Source organism: Bubalus kerabau, chromosome 16 (genome assembly GCF_029407905.1).
Source record: "Bubalus kerabau isolate K-KA32 ecotype Philippines breed swamp buffalo chromosome 16, PCC_UOA_SB_1v2, whole genome shotgun sequence".
NCBI lineage: Eukaryota > Metazoa > Chordata > Mammalia > Artiodactyla > Bovidae > Bubalus > Bubalus kerabau.
In genome coordinates, this window is record NC_073639.1 from 68,458,118 (window position 1) to 68,479,306 (window position 21,189).

At 55.9% G+C, this 21,189-nt stretch overlaps 1 protein-coding gene across 1 annotated transcript; it reads left to right on the top strand.

Moving 5' to 3' along the window:
- The first annotated feature begins 7,415 nt into the window (after positions 1–7,415).
- TMEM119 (transmembrane protein 119) lies at positions 7,416–13,342 on the top strand. Its single transcript, XM_055549735.1, has 2 exons — positions 7,416–7,503; positions 11,738–13,342. Exon 2 carries the CDS (start codon positions 11,750–11,752, stop codon positions 12,611–12,613), a length of 864 nt encoding a protein of 287 aa, XP_055405710.1. The 5' UTR covers positions 7,416–7,503; positions 11,738–11,749; the 3' UTR covers positions 12,614–13,342.
- The last annotated feature ends 7,847 nt before the right edge of the window (positions 13,343–21,189 follow it).

Here is a 21,189-nt window from a genome sequence, read left to right on the forward strand (position 1 = left end):
CGAAGTGACTTAGCACACACATACGCACCAAGCTTATAAGGGCTTCCCTGGTGGCTCAGTGGTAAAGATTCCTTCCACCTGCCAATGCAGGAGATCCGGGCTCGATCCTACAGTTGGGAAGACGTCCTGGAGAAGGAAATGGCAACCTGCTCCAGCATTCTTGCCTGGAAAATCCCATGGACAGACGAGCCTGGTGGGCTACAGTCCATGGAGCCACAAAGGAGTTGGATGTGACTTAGCGACTAAACAACAACCGTAACAGATAACCAGGGCTCGTTACATTCGCACGATAACCCAGGGAAATGTTACTATTGCTCCCATTTTACAGATGAGGGGACTAAGGGCCAGAGTGGTGGAGGAACTTAGCCCAAGGTCGCTCGGCTCTGAAGCAGCAGAACCCAGAGGCCCTGAAGGGTAGGTGGTCTCAGCCCAGCCTGGATGAGTTTCCCTCCTTGCTGTCACCCCCACGGGGCCCTTTCCCTCCTGGTGGATGGATCTGGGGGTTGTGGAAGACCCTCTCCGTGAGGCTGTCCCTGGGCTCGGGTGCAGAAGGTGGCTCACAGCAGCTGCCAGGAGAGGAGGCTCATTAGGAGACCCCGGAGCCAAGTGTTGGGTCCCAGCTGAGTCAGAAGCCGGTGGCTGGGGGAGGGGCTGTGGGGCTCTGCGTGGGCTTCACGGGGGCCTTACATGGAGCCCCTTCCCCATCCCCAGAGGTGGGACCCAGAGCCCTTTCTGAGGGTCCTCGAGAGAAAAGGTAAGTCTGTGCATGCCTGCATGTGTGTGTGCACGTGCGTGTGTGCGCGTGTGTGTGGCATCGTGCGTAAAGAGGAAAGGGGCTTGATGCAGGGAGGAGAGGGCTTCACGCATGTGGGGGGACCGTGCTTGGCCTTCACTCATAGTAAGAGCCAAAGCCCCCTGCAGATGCCCGCGGAGACCTGGCAAGATCTGGCGCCAGTGCCCTCTGATCTCACTTCCTCCCACCCTCCCCCTCACTCCCTCGGCTCCAGCTTCACTGGACACTTTTCTTTTCCAGGCCTTGAAAACGCCAGGCAGGGACTTCCCTAGTGGTCCAGCCTCTGAGACTCCGCACTCTCAGTGCAGGGGGCCCGGGTTCCATCCCTGGTCAGGGAGCTAGATCCCCCAGCTAAATGCTGCAATGAAAACTCCTGCATGCTGCAAGGAAGATTGAAGATCCTGGGTGCCTCAACCCAGACCCAGTGCAGCCAAAAAAAAAAAGAAAAGATTCTCTCTGATAGCTCTTGCAAGCCTCTCACTGACTGAAGATAAATTGAAAAAAAAAAAACAAACAAAAAATGCCCAGCACCTGCTACCTCAGGACCTTTGCACGTGTTCTTGCCTCTGCCTGGACCACTCTTCCTCTGATCATCTCCCTGACTCACTCCACCACGTCCTTCAGGTCTTTGCTTGAATATCACCGTTTCCCTGCTTTGTCTTCCTCAGTACCCCTTATCACCATCTATCATTCTGTATGTAATTACTTAATTACTAAGCTATCTTCTTTTTTGGCTGTGCTGGGCAGCATGTGGGATCTTAGTTTCCTGACCAGGAATGGAACCTCTGCCCCGCCGCCCCCGAAATGGAAGTGCAAGTGTCTTAACCACTGGACCACCAGAGAAGTCCCAGCGTTATCTTTTCATGTATTTATTTGGCTGTTCTTAGTTGCGGCACTCGGGTTCTTCGTTGCAATCTTTCCCTGAGGCACGGAGACTCTTGAGGGCATGTTGGATCATAGTTCCCCATCAGGGATCGGACCTGCGTCCCCTGCGTTGCAAGGTGGATTCTCAACCACTGGACCACCAGAGAAGAAGTCCCAGAGTTATCTTTTGAATGGCCTTCTGCTCCCACCAGAAGGCAAGCTCCCTGAGGACAGAGACTTTTCGTCTGTATTGCTCTCTGCTGTAGCCCCAGCAGTGGGAAGTGTCCGACACACACTCAATAAGGACTGAGAGAGAGAGAACAAGAAGGAAGAAATGCAAGGGAAGGATAGGGAAGAGGAAAGCAAGGAGAAGGAAGGAGGAAGAAGGAGAAGGAAGGAGGAAGAAGGAAGGAAGGAGAAGAGGAAAGAAGGGAGAGAGAGGGAAGATGGGACAGACGGTCTTAGTGTAAAGGGAGGGGTCGCAGAGCAGGAGACACACAGGATGATGTACTGTTTGGGTGACTTCAGGGCCCCGAAGTCAGCTCCGAGCCTTCCCCACTCTGCCCCTCTGCTCAAAGACGGGCAGCACCCCTCTCCCCCCACCCCGCCCCTCGATTTCCAACAGAGCTGCCAAGGCGGTTCAGGAGCACCATCTCAATTCCCCTTCCTGGTGGAGGGTGGGGCAGGGCAGTGGGGGGCTCCTGCAGAACGGCCTGCCGGAGGACACCTCACCGAGGGCACCCCGTGGGCAGCTGGCACAGCGGGAGAGCCAGGCCAGGTCTGCACATCTACACCCCTACCCTCTGACACTTGGGCTCCCACGTGGGCTGCACGGAGCTGCTGCTTGCACCGGGCTTGGGGAATGTAAATGTTTACAAGGCTGTGCGCAGCTGGCCAGGTCGCCAGGGACACAGGAAGCCAGAGATCCTACCGGCTCTGGTGCCCCCACCCCACCAAAAAAGAAAAATAATAATAATGAAAGGGAGGCAGGGCTCTTAATTTTTAAAGACAACTTTGAGTCATAACCTACGTAAAGCATAACCATCTGAAGTGTGAGGCTTGATTTTCCCATACACACATGCCCACATAACCACCACCCAGACATTGTCCAGCTCCAGCCCCAGAAGTTTCTTTGTGTCTCTTTCCAGTCAATACCGCCTCCAAGGGTAACTGCCTTCTTCTTCTTCTTTTTTTAAAATGTATCTTTATTTATTCAGCTTCACCAGGTCTTAGTTTCAGCATGTGGGATCTAGTTCCCTGACCAGGGATCGAACTCTGGCCCCCGGCATTGTGAGTGTGAAGCCTGAGCCACTGGACCACCAGGGAAGTTCTGGGTAACCGCTCTTCTGACTTCTGTCTCCATAGCCTGGTTTAGCCTTTGTTCTAGAACTTGTAAATGGAATCACCCAGTCTGTGTTCTGTGGAGTCCCTTTCTTTTGCTCCTTGTGTCTATGAGATTCGTCCAAACTGTCTGCCTGCCATCTCATCCTCCCACTGCGGGGGAGTGTCACTTCACGGACCACAGCCTATGCATCCATCGTCCTGTTGGTGGATATCTGGGTAGTTGCCAGGTTTGGTATTTTTTCGGCTGTTATGGATAAACCGACTTTCTTGTCTGCATGTGGACGTGTGTTGTCATTTCTCTTGGGGAAATACCCAGAGAAGAGCTTGCTGGGTCATTGAGAAGCATATCTTTAACTTGATAAAACCTACCAGACTGTTTTTCAAAGTGGCTACGGTATTTTTCTCCCTACTGCGGTGGTGGGTTGTTTGCTGGAGTGGGAAATTCATTTAGAATCACACAGCAAAAAGAGTTTAGAGGAAACTCCGCTGACTCCTCCTGGTGTGGGAAGGGAAACTGAGGCTTGGCTCACACAGCAGTGCATGTGGGAGGGGCAGAGCTGGGAGTGAAGAAGGCAGGTCTCTCGGTTTCTGAGCTTGAATGACTCCTGGGCGAGAACCGATTCAGCACCTGCTCTGGTTTCCCTATAAGACGCTTGGTGCCAAGCCCTTTTCCACCGCAGAGCCTTTGAACTTGCTGTTGGCTTTCTTGGCCATGGAAGCTGTTCCTCCTGCTCCTGGAGTGCCTGGTTCCTCTTATCTGCACATGTCAGTGCTGACACCTCTTCCAGGAAGCCAGCCCTGACCACAATCACTAGAATAGATGACCGGACACCTGCCCCCGCCCCTTTCCAAGCTACTTCCTGTCTCCTCGGCCTTTTTATCTCCTTGATAGCATTTTGCAGTGTTAGGGTGTCTTCTTGAACTGCCAGTTGACTTGCTTCTCAACCAGTTCCCCTGAGAGGGGCTCCTTGAGGCAGAGCAATATTATGTCAGTGAATCCCCTCTCTGGGCCTCAGTTTCCCCGTCTGGAACACGGGCAGGTTGGACGAGAGTCATTCAGCTGGTGAAGGGCATTTACTGAGCACCTACTGTGTTCCAGGCACTGGTGCCAGGGATATGGCGACAGAAGAAGCCCTTATTCTGGACCCGAGAAGCTGACAGTCTAGAGACACATAGAAACAAGTCCTTACAGGGCACCAGGGGTGCAGGAACATAGAAGGAGCTGCTCATCTCCCTCCCCAGAGGCTGGGGTTCAGGGAGGGCTTCCTGGAGGTGGTGATAACAGAGATGCAAGGCCGGGGGGGCGCATGGAGGGCAGTGCTTCAGGCAGAGGGAACAGCCGGAGGCAAGTCGCTTCAGCATCTGTCTCATTCACAGTTCTCTCCAGGCCCTGGGAAGCTCCTGGCTCACAGAGACACTCGGTAAAGAGCTGTGGAATGAGTGAACGTCTCTAGTTTACAGATGGGGGAGCTGAGGCATGGGGAGGTTTCACAGCACACCCGGGCCCTGGCCACTCTACCTCCTTGGAGCCCCCGACTAGGGGCCACTCCACGGGTGTCCACCCACAGGCCAGGCCCGTGCTGTGATGGGGCCGCAGCCCAGGTCTCTCCAGCCACATGAAAATCTTGCGATATTTTTGCCCAGAAGGCAGGCCCCGGTGGCTTCGGGGGCTGTGTAATTAGAAGCGGCTCTGAGCCCGCGAGAGGCTGGAGCTGGGGGCTGCGGTGGGCCAAGCAGCTTGCCCAGGCTCAACCGGGGAGCACTCTGGCAGAGACTCAAGCCTGGGTGAGGCTTTCCCTCCTCCTCCTCCTCCCTGCCTCCTCAGTCCTGGTTGTTCAGCAGGGCGGGGGTGGGGGTGGTCACAGCTGCTAATTGCAGGCTAGGCACAGGGTGGGGGCTCTGAATTGCTTCCAGGCTGGGCAGAGGACCCGTTGCTCTGTTTCTGAAATTGTGGGTTGTGAGTGAGCGGCCTGGCCCCCTCCAAGCCACAGGCCTGCCCGCCCCCGACCCTTGGAGCCATGCGTGGCGCTGTGGGCCGTGGGATCACCTGGGCCAGGCCCTACCATGGGTCCTGGAGCTGGAGAATGTGGACTGTGAGTCCTTCAGGATGGATGAGGAGTGGCTAGATCCTAGGAACGTGAGAGTGGAGAGCAGAGTGGTCACTGACACGGTCACAAGCATTTATTAAGCACCTACTGTGTTCCAGGGACCGCCCTAGATGCTGGAGTTACGGCCACTCACAAAACAAGTAGAGTTCCTGGTCCCCCCGCAGGCCTAGTTCATGGACTTTTGCTTGATGATGATCAGGAACTGCTCTGAAGGTGCTGGCTTCCTGTCTACCCCAGGGCCTTTGCACATGCTATCCTCTTGCATTCTTGCCTTCCTAAATACCTCCACCAGTAGCTCTACTTCCACCTCCTCATGGAGGCTCCCATGAGCCCCAGGGCCAGACTAATGCCCCCCAGATTGGCCTCTCACAGCCTTGGAAATGCCCCATTCCAACTCTTAGCACACTTTGCAGTTAGATATTCATTGCTTTGTTTACTTGCTTATTGCAAGTCTCCTCTCTCTGAGCCTGTGTCTGCTCATTACTGTCTTCCAGGGCCTGACAGTGGCTGGGTGTAAACTCGATGCTCAAGAAATATTTGTAGACTGAATACAATTTAGAATGTCACAGCGTTGGAACTTCAGAGCTGGCAGGCTTGCAGTGGGCATCGAGAACAACCCCACACTTAGCTGCAGCCCAGAGAGGGACAGAGATTTGCCCAGGCACTCACAGCTGATGAGTGAGCCGGGGCTGGAACTCAGGGGTCTTTTTCTCTCCCATTGGTGACTGACGTTTTTGTCATTCTCTCCTCAGATTGTGGGTCGGGATATTTGGCTTAAGGGGTGTGTGTGTGTGTATGTGTGTGTGTGTGAGAGAGAGAGAGAGAGAGAGAGATGGTCTGATAGCTGTCTAATGGGGTCACTGGCCTGGTAATTTCCCTGGTTTTATTTTCTAAACAGCTGGCTCCTCTTTGGGGAGGCGAGTTGGGGCTGCTGGGACCATCAAAGGGAGTAGCTACAATCTAGGGCCCTGGTTCCTAAAAGGTGGGCATGATCTGTTGATTCTTGTACTCCCCATGCTCCAGACCTTCCCTGGCTCCCTGTTGCCCCTGATGAATGCTGTTCTGAGCCTTTAGCTCTGCTCTTCCCTCGCCCTCCTCATTCGCTCCTCCCTTTCATCCACTTCGTGCTCCAGCACAGTTTCATCACAGCCCCCTGTCCGAGTGCGGCATTCTCAGCCACCTGCCTTCATCCACGCTGGTCTTTCCTCCGGGAATGACCTTCCTGGGTCTCTGCTCATTCACAGTCACAACCTCTAGGACAACTCCCCTGCTTCTTTCAGTGGACCTCTCTCTGTTCTGGGGTTCCCTGAGCTCTTGGTTTCTCTCCTGCCATGGACCCATTTCTGTTTCTTAAAAAAAAGCAATTAATGTATGTATGCTTCTGCTTGGAAGTCTGTGAGCTTCTTGAAGGCTGGTCTGATTCACGTCTGAAACCTGCTTAGCACCGGGTCTGGTGCACATAGGTGTTCATTAAGCATTTGATGGACGAATGAATGAATGAGTGCAGGAATAGATGAGTGCAAGGACTGCTGACTCACTGGATTCCTCAGATCAGCCAAAGGGCCTAGTTCCAGTGCCCACAACTGACTTATCTCAGTTTCCTGGAGGAGCCTCTTGAATGCACCTTGCCTCATTTTCTCAGTCTGTGAAATGGGGCCATGAAAACCCGTGTTCTGGATGCTTCATTTTGGGGTATCGCGAGGCCATGGATCTGAGGATGTTAGGGGGAACCCACAGAGCTTCCCACCCATCCCTGTAAATGGGGAAACGGAGGCCTGCGGAAGAAAAGGCTCTGACTTCGGGTGTCTGAATTCCCTCCCTGCCTCAGGCCTGACCCTCCACGAATCCTTTAAGCACAGCCCAGCTCCCACTCTGTGCCCTGAGCTTCGGAAAACCTGAGTCACAGCTGGAACCAAGCACAGGGAATTTTCCTCCTCACTTCCAGGGGCCTCGGAGCCTCCCTGACCTCGTCCCCTTGGGCTGGGAGGCAGGATCCCTGCTTGCTGGCCCAGGGGTGCTCGGCAGGACGGCCCTGCTGTGTGTGTCTGTCGGCCTCAGTCTGCCCTGGGGACCCGTGGTCAGGGAGGAAATGCTGCATCTGGTGTCCCGGGCTGTGGAGGGGGCACCCATGGAGGAGGGGGTGTCCGCGAGTGTGAGCGGGGAGGGGGACTGCGTGTGGCCGGGCTCGGCCCCGCCCCTCCCCTTGTCCCCACCCCAAACCCACTTAATGAAATCAAGCTGGACGGAGGGAGGGAGTGAGGGAGGGAGGGAAGGAGGAGGCTGGGAGGGCGGGGGAGGGCGGGCGGCAGCCCAGAGCCGCGGCCACTGGGCACCGCCACGGACTCTGACTCGCTCTGCTCCACCTGGCGGGACACCCCGTGTGCAGAGGAACTGGTGAGTCCTGGGGCCCCCGCCTCTCTCGGGGAGCCCGGGGTGTCTTGGAGTTTAGGGGGCCGGCATGAGTGCTTTAGGGGGCTTCTCTAAGTATGTGCGAGCCTTGAGTGTGTGTCGGATGTTGAGTACGTGTATGACCTGTGTTAACACGACGGGTGGCCAGCTGTGTGTGCCCTGGGATGATGCGTCCTGAGCGTGGTGCTGTGTTGGCCAGAGAGGGGCATGTGTGTGCAGTTGGGGCCTTGCTGTAGGGGGTGTGCTGGAAAGTGGGCGCTGGGGTGGGTATTCCTGGGGTCCTCAGGAGGGTGGTGTGTACGAGGGTGGTCCCACCTGTGGGGATCCCCAGCGGGTCAGGGGGTACATGTGTGCATGTGTTGCGTGTGTCTGTGTGTGTTCTCTGTGTGTCTGGGCTGGGGGTCCGTGTAGCCATCCGGGGTGTCGAGACACTGTGCATCTGTGTCTTTTGTGCCTGTTTTGTGTCTGTGTATTGTGTGTACGTGTGTGGGTTTCAAGACTTCAGGGAAAGACTCCTGTCCTTCCCCAGGCCTCCCCTCCAAGGGGCCCAGGGCCCTGTCCTTGGCTGCCCTGGAGCAGGGGCTTCAGAGCTTCAGCCAGAACCCCTCCCCCCAAGGCCACTAATTGAAGCCAGGTTTCTGTGGGCTCCCCTCCCCCTCTGGCCATCAGTCCCTGAATGGGGGCAGGGCAGCCCCGGCCCCTCAGCCTCAGGTCTTGGCAGGGTACCTTGGCATAAGGGATGGATTTGAAGTATCTGCCTATTCCTGACCTCAAGTGGGGGCATCACATTTGAAAACAATGAACTGTGAGTGAGATGGGCTCTGGAGAGGGGCCCTGCTCCCAGCTTGGAGTCCTGGATAATCACGTGGTACTACTAATTGACATCTCCGCTGTGCCAGCCACCGCTATTTCTTGTCCTAACAATAGTCCAGGAAGGTGACCTTATCCCCATCGTACAGATATGGAAACTGAGGCTCAGAGAGGTGCCATGCCTGACCTCAGGACACACAGCTGGGAAATGACCTCCATCCGGGTGTTCAGAGCCGCCTCTCCAGTCAGGCTCCGTCCTGACCGACTGTGTGACCCTGGGCAGGCCTTTCCCAGTGTCAGGCCTGGGTTTCCTCCTGGATGAAATGAGAGGGGTTGGCCTGACCCCACCTCCTCATGGCCCGTGAATTTCTGCGTCCTGGAAAAAAAAATGAGGAGCAGGGAGGAGCTGGGGGCAGCTGATGGGCAGCCCAGGTCAGCGTGCCCATTCTACAGACTGGAAACTGAGGCCCAGAGAGGTCAGGGGACTCGTCCAGCAGGGTCACACAGTCATGTCCTGTGAAGCCCCACCGGCTCCCTGCACTCAGCCTGCACATTTCCCAGGGAGCCCCGGGGAGAGGAGTCGTGGGGGCATATGAATGGACTCGGAGAGTCAAGATCTCAGTCTTTAAGAGCCAGAAGTAGTTTGCGTGGCCTCTTTCGGTATCCTCTGCCCCAGCCCCCAAGGCTCTTGGGGAAAGGAACACTTCACTCTGTCTGACTCATTGCTGTGCATGTGTATGTGTGTGTGCGTGTGTGTGTGTGTGTGTGTGTGTCTGGTCCTGGATTCCTCGTTGGCTACAGCTTGGGGAGATTTCACTCAACGAGGTATTAATACAAATTTGGTCTTTCCTGGAGGATGGGGGGAAAGAGTGAGCACATTTACACGTCAGGTGAGGATAATCATCATTTGTCCACGGAGAGGGGTGGGGGTGGGAGAGTGCCCGCTGGTCTTGGATCTCCGCTGGGGTAGAAATTCGGCTGCTTCTGAATTCCATCTCCTCCCACCCCCACGCCCCGCCCGCCCCCCCCTCCCCCGCCCTTGCCACCGGGGAGCAGCAGCTCCGTACCAGGCGCTTTCTGAACTTGTGGTCTCATCTGATCCTAACAGCTCTGAGAGGCAAGCCCTGTGCTCACCTCCTTGCCCCGCCCCCAGTTTACAGATGGGGAAAGTGAGGCCCAGAGGAGCCAGGCAGCAGAGCCAGACCCAGATGGAACCAGGATTCTAATACCGGCCTAACTGGCCTCCTCAGTCCAGTGACTGCAGAGCTTCAGGGCGGAACCTTGACGGCCGCCGCCGCAGGGAAGACCCCTGGTCTTCAGGCCCCACCCGGCCGGCAGTCTACAGTGAGAAGTTTCAGCTGCCACCATGAGAGGTCATTCCAGGGCTTGACTTGAAGCAGCAGGCAGGGAGGTGACTGCTGAGGGAGGGGCAAAACCGCCAAAGATCAAGACTGTCTGTAGGAACCTAGGCTAACAAGTACCAGGGGAAGGCTCCTGAAGCTCATGGACCTGCTCAAATCCTGGTCCCAGCTGACAAGTGATGTCAACCAGGGAGTGTGAGCCCATTCCTGGGTCAGCCGGGGGCACATCTGAGTGTGAGTGTGTATGTGTGTGAGTGAGTGTATGTGTGGATTCTCAGAATCACAGAAAAGGAAGGTTCAAATCCCAGCTCTAACACTTAGCATCTGTGTGTCCTTGGGCAGGTCACTGTCTGTCTCTGGACCTCCATTTCCTCATTTGAAAAATGGAGACAATACTAGTGTTCTGGGCTTCTTTGGAATTGCACCCACAAAAGGGGCTCATATGAGCAAACTGTGGTAAATGTACACGGTGACCTACTCATTTAAAATGAATCTCTTGACTTCCCTGATGGTCCAGTGGTTAAGACTCTTGCTTCCAATGCGGGTTTGATCCTTGATCAGGGAAATAGGATCCCACATGCCATGGAGAGTCCCCCACAATTTTTTTTAAAAGAGCCTCTGGGTGAGTGTTGCCTTGTCTGATGTCCTGGGAATTTCTTTTGTTTTTTGCTGTCTGAGCCAGTTTGTCTATATTCGTGTCATATTGGGAGGCACCAGGTCACTTGGAACAAGCCAGTCAATGGCCCCATGTCATTCCTACATCACTTCCTGTATCCCCAAGTCACCACGAGTTGGTACCGTCACCTGCTTTGCAGAGCGAGGCCTGAGACCTGGGCTTTCATGGGGACCTGCTGCAAGATGTCGGGCACCTGACTCCTTCAGCCCAGGAACTCGCTGTGTGGCCTGAGGCCTGCCCCTTGCCTTCTCTGGGCTTCTGTCTCTCCCATCTGCATCCCCGAGAGGGGGCACCACAGTCAGGGGCGTGTGAGGCTTTCCCATCCTAGCACATACAGCCTCATCCGGCATCAGGGTACTGGGCCCTCTGCTGGGCCAGGCAGCGGCTCTCAGGGGGCGGCCTGGGGGGGTCCCTGGGTTTGTCTGAGAGGCCAGGCCAACTCACACCAGCTGGGAGAGTTAATGCTTTAGAAGCCAGGCTCCTCCATAAAGCTGGGCCATAAGGAATTTATTAGTCATCCAGGCTGTCTGGGCCAGGGAGGGTCTGGGGGTTCAAATAGGGAGCAGCCTTCCCGTGGGGGAGGGAGGTGCGGAGTTCATCTGGATCCCATTTGGTGGTGGCCACAGGACTCCGGCTCCAGCTTTGTTTTAGGCACAAGGGTTCCCCCGGGGGGCCTTGAGGTGGGGGTTAGCCGTGGGGGCACATGCTCACTCAGGCCCCTGCCGAGCTCAGAATCTGGATGCTTCAAAACTTATGAATCTTTTGGTGACAGGACCGCAGATAGGCCAGGGGCAGTGGGGAGGGCTTCCTGGAGGAGGGGGTCAACTTGCTCAGTCACTCACTGGGCCCTCCCTCGGTGCCTGCATCCAAACTCCAGCTCTTCCTTAGCAAGTCTTTGAATCCCTCTGAGCCTCAATTTCCTCACCTGGAAAATGGTGAGAATGTAGTACTACCCCCAGAAGGCGGTTCCCAGGAGTCAAGAGAAATTTCATCTAAAATAAAATAGGGCCTGGCACATGGCAAGCAATGAAAGAATAAGTTCTTCTTATTCGTTGAGCCAAGTCCATCAAGATGCATTTATTGGGTGCTTACTGTGGCGTCCAGGACCCAGATATAATGCAAAACCCTGAAGTTGCCCAGATGACTAAGATTCAGCCTGTGCCCTCTAGAAGCTCAGATTGAAGTGAGTCGTTGGGGGCAGGGGAGAACCTACGTGAACCCCAGGATGGGGTCCATTGCACAGTGGGGAGGCTCAGGCCCAGGGAAGGGAAGCGATTGGCTAGAAGAGGTTCTGTGTCCCCTGCACCTCCTCGGGGTCCCCTGAGGCCCCGGGGTCCCACCCTGATGTCTCTCCTGCCTCCCTTCCCCACAGGTCCCCGGCAACATGGTTTCCGCAGTGGCGCCCAGCCTCGCCGTGTTTCTGCTGCTGCTGCTGCGGGTCCTGCCCACGGCGTCCTACTCCGTGTCCCTGCAGGCCGGCTTCCTTGAGGACACGGGGGGCAGCGGGGAGGCCGAGGGCTCGTCGGCCTCCTCCCCGAGCCTCCCGCCGCCGCAGACCCCGGCCCTCAGCCCCACGTCGGTGGGGCCCGAGCCCACGCCCCTGGCGGGCCCTAAGCCCCCCACCAACTTCCTGGACGGCATCGTGGATTTCTTCCGCCAGTACGTGATGCTCATCGCCGTGGTGGGCTCCTTGGTCTTCCTGCTGATGTTCATCGTCTGTGCGGCTCTCATCACCCGCCAGAAGCACAAGGCCTCTGCCTACTACCCCTCGTCCTTCCCCAAGAAGAAGTACGTAGACCAGAGCGACCGCGCGGGGGGCCCCCGGGCCTTCAGCGAGGTCCCCGACCGGGCTCCCGACGGCCGGCCTGAGGAGACCCTGGATTCCTCCCAGCAGCTCCAGGCTCACATCCTCGCCGCCACCCAGAACCTCAAGTCTCCCTCCAGGGCCGCCCCAAGCAGTGGAGACGTAGCCAGGGCACCAGAGGGCAGATCAGAGGAAGAGGAGAAAGGCCCCCGGGAGGTGGACCTGGAAGCCCAGGGACGTGCGCTTCCGGCGGATAAACCCGAGGTGCCTCCTCTGCCGGAGGAGCCCTGCTCAGTGGAGGCGGATGCAGCTGTAGGCGCCGCGGCAGCCGCTGAAGGTCAAGGAGAGCCAGAGGTGGCTCCCTTACTCGCCCAGGAAGCCGGGGGCCCAGCTGGTCCCCCCGAAAACCCCTGTGCTTGCGGCAGTGTCCCCCCCAGCATCTAACTGCCCCCTCTCGAACTGCGGGCCCTGACTGTTGGACCCCTAGCGGTCACCTTGGGCATAGAAAGGCCCTTGGTCCCTACCGCGCTCTGACCTCCCTGCTTCCCCGGCCACTCCCCGCTGCAGATCCCAGCGTGTCTGACCCTACTACAGTGGGCGGAGATGCTGGTCTCTGTCCCACCTCAGGAATCTCACAGACTTCCAGAACATCTGTCCCCGCAGCCCCAAGGGGCTCATCCGAAAGGCACAGCTCCTCTAGGGGCTGGGACTGGGAGGGGGGTGTCCCAGTCACAGACGCATCCGCTGGGAAACAGAAGTCTCAGGTCCCTTGTGACAGCGCCGACGCCGCTGCTTTCCATCAAGGCAGAAAAGAGGAACAGAATAGACATTTTGGAAGAGGTTGAATGAATGGGGAGACGCACAGGGGCCTGGAGGTACCACAGAAGATCCATCAGGAGGTTTCTGTGAGGGGCCCCTGCGCACAGCACGGGCATTTCCCAAACTGGCTTCCCTGGAAGAAGGACTTTGAGGGCCAATGAACGAGTCGAGGAAACATTGCTTCTCTGCTCTGCGCACCGCCTCTCCCCTCACCCGCCCAACGGAAGTCCTCCAAGGCTCTGACAAGTCCTGCAGTAAAGGCACCCATGGAATCCGGTTTCGCTTAGCCTTTCCCAAACTGCTTTTGACCGTGGAATACTTTTGTTTTTGTTTTACAGCTACAGAGTAAAATCCTGCAGAGAACACTCTGGAAGTTACTGCTCTAAATGTTCCACAGGGTGCCCCCTCCCCAGTTCCAGGGTGAGGGTGGTGGGGTTTGGGGTCTCAGCCTCTCATCCTGCTACTTACCGCTGTGGGGATGGGGCAAGTGAAGTTCACCTTTCTTGCCAGGGACTCCAAGCAACCTAGAAGCCGGCTGGGAGGTGCTGTGTGTGAGGGGACCCCATTCTAGGAGGGGTCTGAAGGTATGGGGGAGGGCTTCTGACACCCAGGCTGGAAGCAGGGGTCCATGGCCCCCCACCCTTCACACACACACACACACACACACACACACACGCCTGGCAGCCTGTGCCCACAGCATTCTTTAGTCTTCAACAAGGGAGCCTGAGCTTCATCCAGGATTTGGGGAGGCCCTGTGAGGGGGTTCTTGTTTCTATTCCTCCGTCCAGGCTCCACCACCTCTGCACAGCTGTCCAGGTGCTGGAATATAATAAACCAGCACAATAAACCTTTATTCAGGCCTGAGCATGCTGGTTTTCTGGGGGTGGGGAGAAGGAGTCTGCTGGGAGGTTGGGGGGCATTTCCTCTGGGCTTTTCTGTAGGGATGGGGCAACTTTTGGAGGGGTGGGACACATCAACTTGGCCTCGGGGGCCGGATGGGTGTGGGAAATGGAGGGAGGGATGGATGCCCCATGGGAACAGGGGCCAGAGTCTGCCCCAGAAGCCCTGGGCTCATGGTCACCGAGGCAGCATCCATTCGCACCTCTGCTACTTACGGTGTTTGCAGGAGAACCACCCACCTCTCTGTTTCCCCCAGGAGACAGGGGCCGTGGAGGGGCTTGGGGCCAAAGTTTTAGTCCCCCCCCCCCTGCAGAATGGCTGAGGGCCGGTCTGGGTCTCAGGGGCAGCACCACACTGGCCGCACCCTTGGCCTGCGGTGCCTGGGGTGGAAGGCCGTCTCTGCCTTTTGTCTCCTCACCCACCAGGCTCCTCCTTGCCTTTGATGGTGATTCCTGTGGCCACTGCTACTCCAGCTGCCAGCTGGAATCCAGACGTGGCTGGGCTGGGAGCATGTGCTGGATCCCTGGGGTGATGGGGGCGGGAGGCTATCCCCACCCCCACCCCCTGCAGCCCCTCTCCTCCTCCGACCCCACTTCCATCCGGAGAGGGCCAGGGTTTGGGTTTCAAAACACACAATGGCCACTGTCTGGCTCAGTGGGGAAGGGCTCTCCCTCTCAGCCCAGACAGGCGACCGCCCAAGGACGTAGGGAGAATTGAAATACAAATACTGAATACCAGGATGCTGTGTGGCTTGGACCAAGTCACTCCACCTCTCTGGGTGTGACGAGCCCTCTGCTTGTTCCTGAGCTCCTGCGGGGTCCTAGGTGCAGGGGTGTGGCTAGGAAGTGCATGAAGCTTCCCCAAGTCAGGCAAAACCCAGGTAAGACAGCAGCAGACATTGGAGATCCCTGGGGAGCAGGCAGGGCTGGGTCTCCGATCAGCAGTTGCCTGGCCAGTGGCTCCCCGTTAGTGTCCACTGGGCCCTCCAGAGGACGTGGGGTGTGTGGTTTTAGCCACAGCCTGTTTCCCCAGGGACTGGGGAGGAGACTAAGGAGAGGGTCTGAGCCACAGTGCAGGAATTGACCTCTCTCTCACCGCTAAGCTTTTACAGCTACTATTCCCTCTGCCAAAGACACCCTTCCACCCCCTCCCTTGCTTTACTAACTCTAATTTTCTTTTTGGCCATGCAGTGCGGCATGTGGAATCTTAGTTCCCTGACCATGCATTGAACCTGTGCGCCCTGCAGTGGAATCTCGGAGACCTAATCACCGGACCACCAGAGAATTCCCGTTAACTCTCATCTTTTAGCTTCTGGCTTAGATATCCCCTCCTCCTCCCTCCCCCCTTCCCAGTCTCTCTTCTACAGTCCTGTGGGCTCAAGGATGACAATAGTTGCTTAGTTAAGGAGTATCTGTTATGTGTCAGGTACCGCTCTAAGCAGCGGACATCATCAACTCATGGCAACCCAGGCACTATCATCATCCCCATGTCACAGTTGGGGAAACTGAGGTCCAGAGAGAGGAAGTCAGTTGCCCAGATCACAGAGCCAGGATTCCAGCCCTGCGGTCTGATTCCAGAGGCTGAGTTCTCGGCTGGGCTCCACTGCTTTTTCAGTGAATGAACGAGCGATTGAATGAAGGACGCCCTTGGGGAGAACAGAATGGCCACACGACCTCTAAGGCTTGAAGCCCCCTCCACCCTGCCCCCCGCATCTGTGATGGAGTCACCCAGGAGGGGCCTTTGATGGGCTCACATCTGGCCGGCATCAGCAGGGAGTGAGCCGCGGAGGGAGACCACGGTGGGGGTGTGTGTGGCGAGTCCAAGGGAGGCGGAAACAGCACGACTTAAGGGAGTGGGTGGAGGTGAGGGGTTCCAGCGTTCCCAGGGATCCCGGTGTCTGCCAGGGCAGGAACAGGCCCCCACTGTCCCGGGCCTTGTAAAACCCCACAGCTGCCCCCAGTCGGGGAGTCTGCCGTGGGGCCAGCCCACGGCCACCTTCGAGGGGGAGGGGGAGGGCCAGCAAAACCACCCTGAGACGTGAACCCCAGCTGGTGTGGGAATGGGGCTTCAGGTGGCGTGAGATGGGGGTGGGGTGCTGAAGAGCCCCTTCCCCGTGTCCTGCCCTGCTCTGATCATCTGCCAGGCTGGGCATACTCTGGCTGGCGTTTTGTTGAGAACAGGAGGGACAGAACCCACACCTGCCGGGCTGCTCTGTGCTGGGCTCATCATCTTTACCCCTTGGGGTGCTCACAGTGGCCTGGGCTCTCCGGTGAGACCACCTGAGTCAGTGCCAGCTCCACTTCTGCTTTCCTGGCTGTGTGGCCTTGGGGGAGTCCCCTCGCCTCTCTGGGCCTCTGTGGATAAAGAGAAAATGAACCCACTCCAGCCCGCAGTGTTCTCCACCTGCCCAGCGGGATTACCTGGGAGCTTTGAAACTCCTTTCTACCTGGCCCCCACCCAGACCAATGAAATCAGAGTGTCTGAGGGTTCAGCCAGGCAGTTGTCACAGCCAAGATGCAAAGTCCACCAGGAGAGGGGCCGGGGGTCTGAACACCATTGTCCCCCCAGCACTCAACACTGCCCCTGGAACATAGCAAGTGCTCTGCGTGTGCGCATGCGTGTAAGGCAAAGGAGGGATGGTGCCCGCACATCCGTAACCACATCTAATCCTTCCTACACTCTCCACGGAGAGAGGAGCAATATCATTACCCTCCCCCCATTTTTCAGATGAGAAAACTGAGGCTCAGAGGGGCTTAGTGACTTATCTAAAGTCACACAGCAGGGCATAGCTGCTCTTCGAACCCAGGTCTGTCTGGCTTCTCAGCCTGGACTCTTCAGTGATGAGCCTCCCACCTCATTTTAGAACTTCGTGGCCCAAAGGCAGAGCCCCTTCCCTGATGGTAGGGTGGGCACAAGCATTTTGCATCTATTGCATTTCATCTTGGGTCCCCCTTCCTTGTTCTGACCCCACCCTGCCTCCCGGGGGCGATGACAGTGACTGCCTTTGTTTTCATTCATAGATTCTTGGAATCATCCAGTTTTTTTCCTTGCCTGGGATGATGTAACCCTCTGAGTTCCGAGGTACCCCAGAAGTGTGTAGCAGGGTCATAGATCTTTTGTTTCCCAAATACAGTTCTTTATGAGCACCTACTCTGTGCCATGTATTGGGGAGGAACTGTTAGCAAAACAGATCTGAGACTACATTCTAGCAGAGGAAATGAAACTTCATCAAAGAATCATCCAGATGCAACCACAATGATTAATAACGGAAATAGCCACCATTTATAAGTGGACTGTTATGCACGTGTCTGGCATTTTACCCATATTACTTTTTACAGCTTTACCGAGGTGTTATTGACACACAATAAAATGCGCATATTCAAGGGTGAAATTTGATAATTTTGACACGTGTTTAAAGCCATCACCACAATGAATATAATGGATATACCCATCACCCTTTGTAATCTCTCCTTACTGCTCCCCCACCCCCACCCCAGTCCCCAGGCAACTATTGCTCTGCTTTCCGTCACTGTGAATCACTTTTATCTTCTGGAGTTTTAGGTAAGTGGAACCTCCAGTGTGTACTCTGTTTTTCTGTATGGCTTCTTTCACTCAACATAAATATTTTGATATTTATTCGTGTTATTATATCTACCAATATTTCACACTTTTCTATTGCTGAGCAGTATTCCCTTGTGGGCGTCCCATGTGACGCAGTGATAAAGAATTCACCTGCCAGTGCAGGAGATGCAAGAGACGTGGCTTTGATCCCTGGGTCGGGAAGATCCCCTCGAGTAGGAAATAGCAACCCACTCCAGTATTCTTGCCTGGAAAGTTTCATGGACAGAGGAGCCTGGGAGGCTACACTCCATGGGGTTGCAACAAGTTGGACACAACTGAATACACACACACACACACACAGAGTATTCCCTTGTATATGCATATGAAAACTTATCCATTTTCCTGTTGATGGATGTTTGTGTGGTTTCCAGCTTTGGCTATTACAAAAAAAACCATGAACTACTGGATGTTATTTTATCCCGCCCTCCCAACCTTACTAAAGAGATGATTGTCAGTGCTCCCCATTTTACAGATGAGACACCGGGAGACTCTGAGAGGTCAAGTGTCCAAGGTCACACAGCCAGTAGTTGGAGCATAGAATCTTAAAGAGTGAGAATTTTTGAGCTAAGTGACTTTAGGGAACCTCTAAAGTTGAGAGAGACTCAGACCAGGCCCTCATTTTATACTTGGGCATTTGAGGACCAGACAGGCTGGGTCTCGTCTAGAGCTGGGTGAGAATTCGGGGTTCTGCTGGGCAGTCTTGCACTGTATCCAGCTCCACTCTGCTTTATCCTGCCTCTTCATCTGGTTTGGGGGAAGGATCTGTCTGGAGTGGGACAGGGATTTGTCATTTTTTCAGGAGGTTTTAATTTCGGGATTCCTCTGGCTGCTCAGAAATAGCAGGAAGGATTTGGTGCTGGCTCCAGGGCCCGGGAGATGCCCCGCAGCTGCTCCCCCTTCCCAGGCGGGTGCAAGGTTCATGGTGGCAGCTGCAGAGTATAAAATAGCTCTGCTCGCAAATCCGCCCTTGCCAGGGTCCCTGCTGCCAGAGGCCTCTGCAGTGCTCAGCATGGCGTCCCCCCCACCCTCTGGGGCCCTGCAGTGATGCTAACGATGCTTCGGAAGGCTGGAGGGTCCAGGTCTAGGGTGGTCACCTGTGGCCTCTCCCTTAGGGTTTGGAGAGTTGGTCTCAGCTGGAGGGCCTGGAGAGGGAAAGGACTAGGATTGCACAGGCCGGACTGGGGACAATGAGGGGAGAAGGTTGTAGTGGACATGGAAATAAGGAACCAAGAGACCTAGTTAGGGTCCTCTTAGCTGTGTGACTTGGGCATGTCAAGTTTTTGAACTGTAGGTTCCTTGCTTGTAAAGCTGGGGCCCTATCTCCCCAGAATGGATGTGAACGCACTTTACAATGTGCAGGGCAGGGTAGTCTGGTGGTTAGGGGTTCAGATGACCTGGGTTGGAATCTCAGTTCTGCCACTTCTCAGCTGTGTGACCTTGGGCAAGTCACTTAACCTCTCTGGGCCTGAGTGAGTTTCCTCGTTTGTGAAACAGAACCTCGGAGGGTTGAGGTGGGAGTTGCATTCATTCTCGTAGAGCAAATCCCCCACAAGTGCTCATTGAATGTGAGCTCCTGTTTGCTGTAAACTGTGAAGTGCCATTCCTCAGGAAAAGAGGGAAACTTCTGTCTCTAAATGTCTGGTTGTTCTGGGAGTCACTTCTTTCCAGGTCTAGGTTTAGAAGCTTCAGTATCCTAAGATCAGTGATTTTAGAGGCTTGGAACTCACATTTTAAACATCTATTCTTGAGGGGCAGGGCAGAGGGTGCTAGAAGGATTGGTGGACTCAGAGCACCACCAGCAGCCAGGAAAGTCCTGTGAACTCCGGGGAGAGGGTGACAGATGCAGCCAGAGACAGAAACAGGGTGCTGTGGCCTTTTGGGGGTGAAAAGTCGCCCCCATCCCATGTGCCCCTCTGCAGGGGCTTGGCGCCCAGTGGGGGCCAGGGGTCATGTGGCAGCTGTTCCCTGTCTCCCTCTGGGGTGTGGTGTCCCCAGCCAGGGTTTGGATACTGTCTGGTGGGTACAGCTGGAGACGTGGCTGTCTACATGGGCTGGGGAGCCCAGGGAATCAGGCGGGGCAGGTGCTGGGGCTATTTCTGGGGGGTTGGAAAGGTGAGGGGGACCCAGTGGGATTAATTGCCAGGTGGCCTGGAATGTCTCTCCTTCCCTCTCTGCTGTGTATCCAGTATGAAAGTGAAAGTGAAAGTGAAGTCACTCAGTCTCTTTGTGACCCCATGGACTCCCATGGACTGCAGCCTACCAGGCTCCTCCGTCCATGGGATTTTCCAGGCAATAGTACTGGAGTGGGTTGCCATTTCCTTCTCCAGGGGATCTTCCCGACCCAGGGATCGAACCCGGGTCTCCTGCATTGCAGACAGATGCTTTACCCTCTGAGCCACCAGGGAAGTCTCCAGTATAAAACAAACCAAATGCTTAGACTGGCCAGAAATTTCTCTAGGCGCGGTGGGGGAAGGGCGGAAGGTGTCTGCATCCCAGAAAGACTGGGGTGCAGATCCCAGCGTTCGAATCCCACCTCCAGGCTGCTCAACCCTGGGCAGTTTCTGCTCTCTCTCAGCACTTCACCTGTGAAACTACAGATCCTGCCCTGTTGTGAGGCTTAGATGAGAACAATGCTCCTTGAGCACATGGCCCACTTGGGAGACCCCCCAAGTCCCCCACCTGTGCCTTCCTCAGAATTTAAATCCTACCATGAGGGTGTTTCCATCACTTCTTCAGCACCTACTGTGTAGCAAGCGTGGCACCGAGGACTTTCTACACACTGGGTTCTCACAAAGCTGAGGGTGGCACGGGTATGATCCACCTTCTACAGAGGGAGGCATGGAAGCTCAGAGAAGCCAAGTGGAGGCAGGTCACACAGCCAGAAAGAACATGAGCCCGGCTTTGAATCTCCTGGGCTTGTTGATGTCCCATGCGTGCCTGCTAAGTTGGTTCAGTCGTACCCGACTCTTTGAGTCCCCTGTGGACTGTAGCCTGCCAGGCTCCTCTGTCTATGGGATTCTCCAGGCAAGAACACTGGAGTGGGTTGCCATGCCTTTCTCCAGGGGATCTTCTCGACCCAGGGATCGATCCCGTGTCTCTTATATCTCCTGCAATGGCAGGCAGGCTCTTAACCACTAGCTCTACCTGGGAAGACACCGAGATCCCGTAAGTAGGGCTCTAACCACAGCTCCATGCTGCCTGCAAGCTTACTCGTGAACGAACGAGTGCATGAATGCAGGACAACGGGGTTGATGGGGCCCTAGGCCAAAGTGTCCAGACTTCCATGTGACCGCCACAGCTCAGCTGGTGGCAGGAGCGTCATCCCAGTTGTTGGTACTGCATCCTTGTGGTTCTACGAGGTGGAAAGGCAGCAAAGAGTGCTTTGTAACTGGCCACGAGGTCGGGCCCCACCTATGCACCAACAGAGGATGAGATGGTTGGGTGGCATCATCGATTCGATGGACATGAGTTTGAGCAAGCTCCGGGAGTTGGTGATGGACAGGGAAGCCTGGCGTGCTGCAGTCCATGAGGTCGCAAGGAGTCGGAAACAGCAGTGCGACTGAATTGATCAACAACTGCGCCTGCGTACATCCTGCCTGGGGGGCAGGGTCTGGATAGGGGGCGGAGCTTGGCGTCCCTGCACCTCCCACCACCACCTGGGGCCGGTCTCGAGGTGTTAC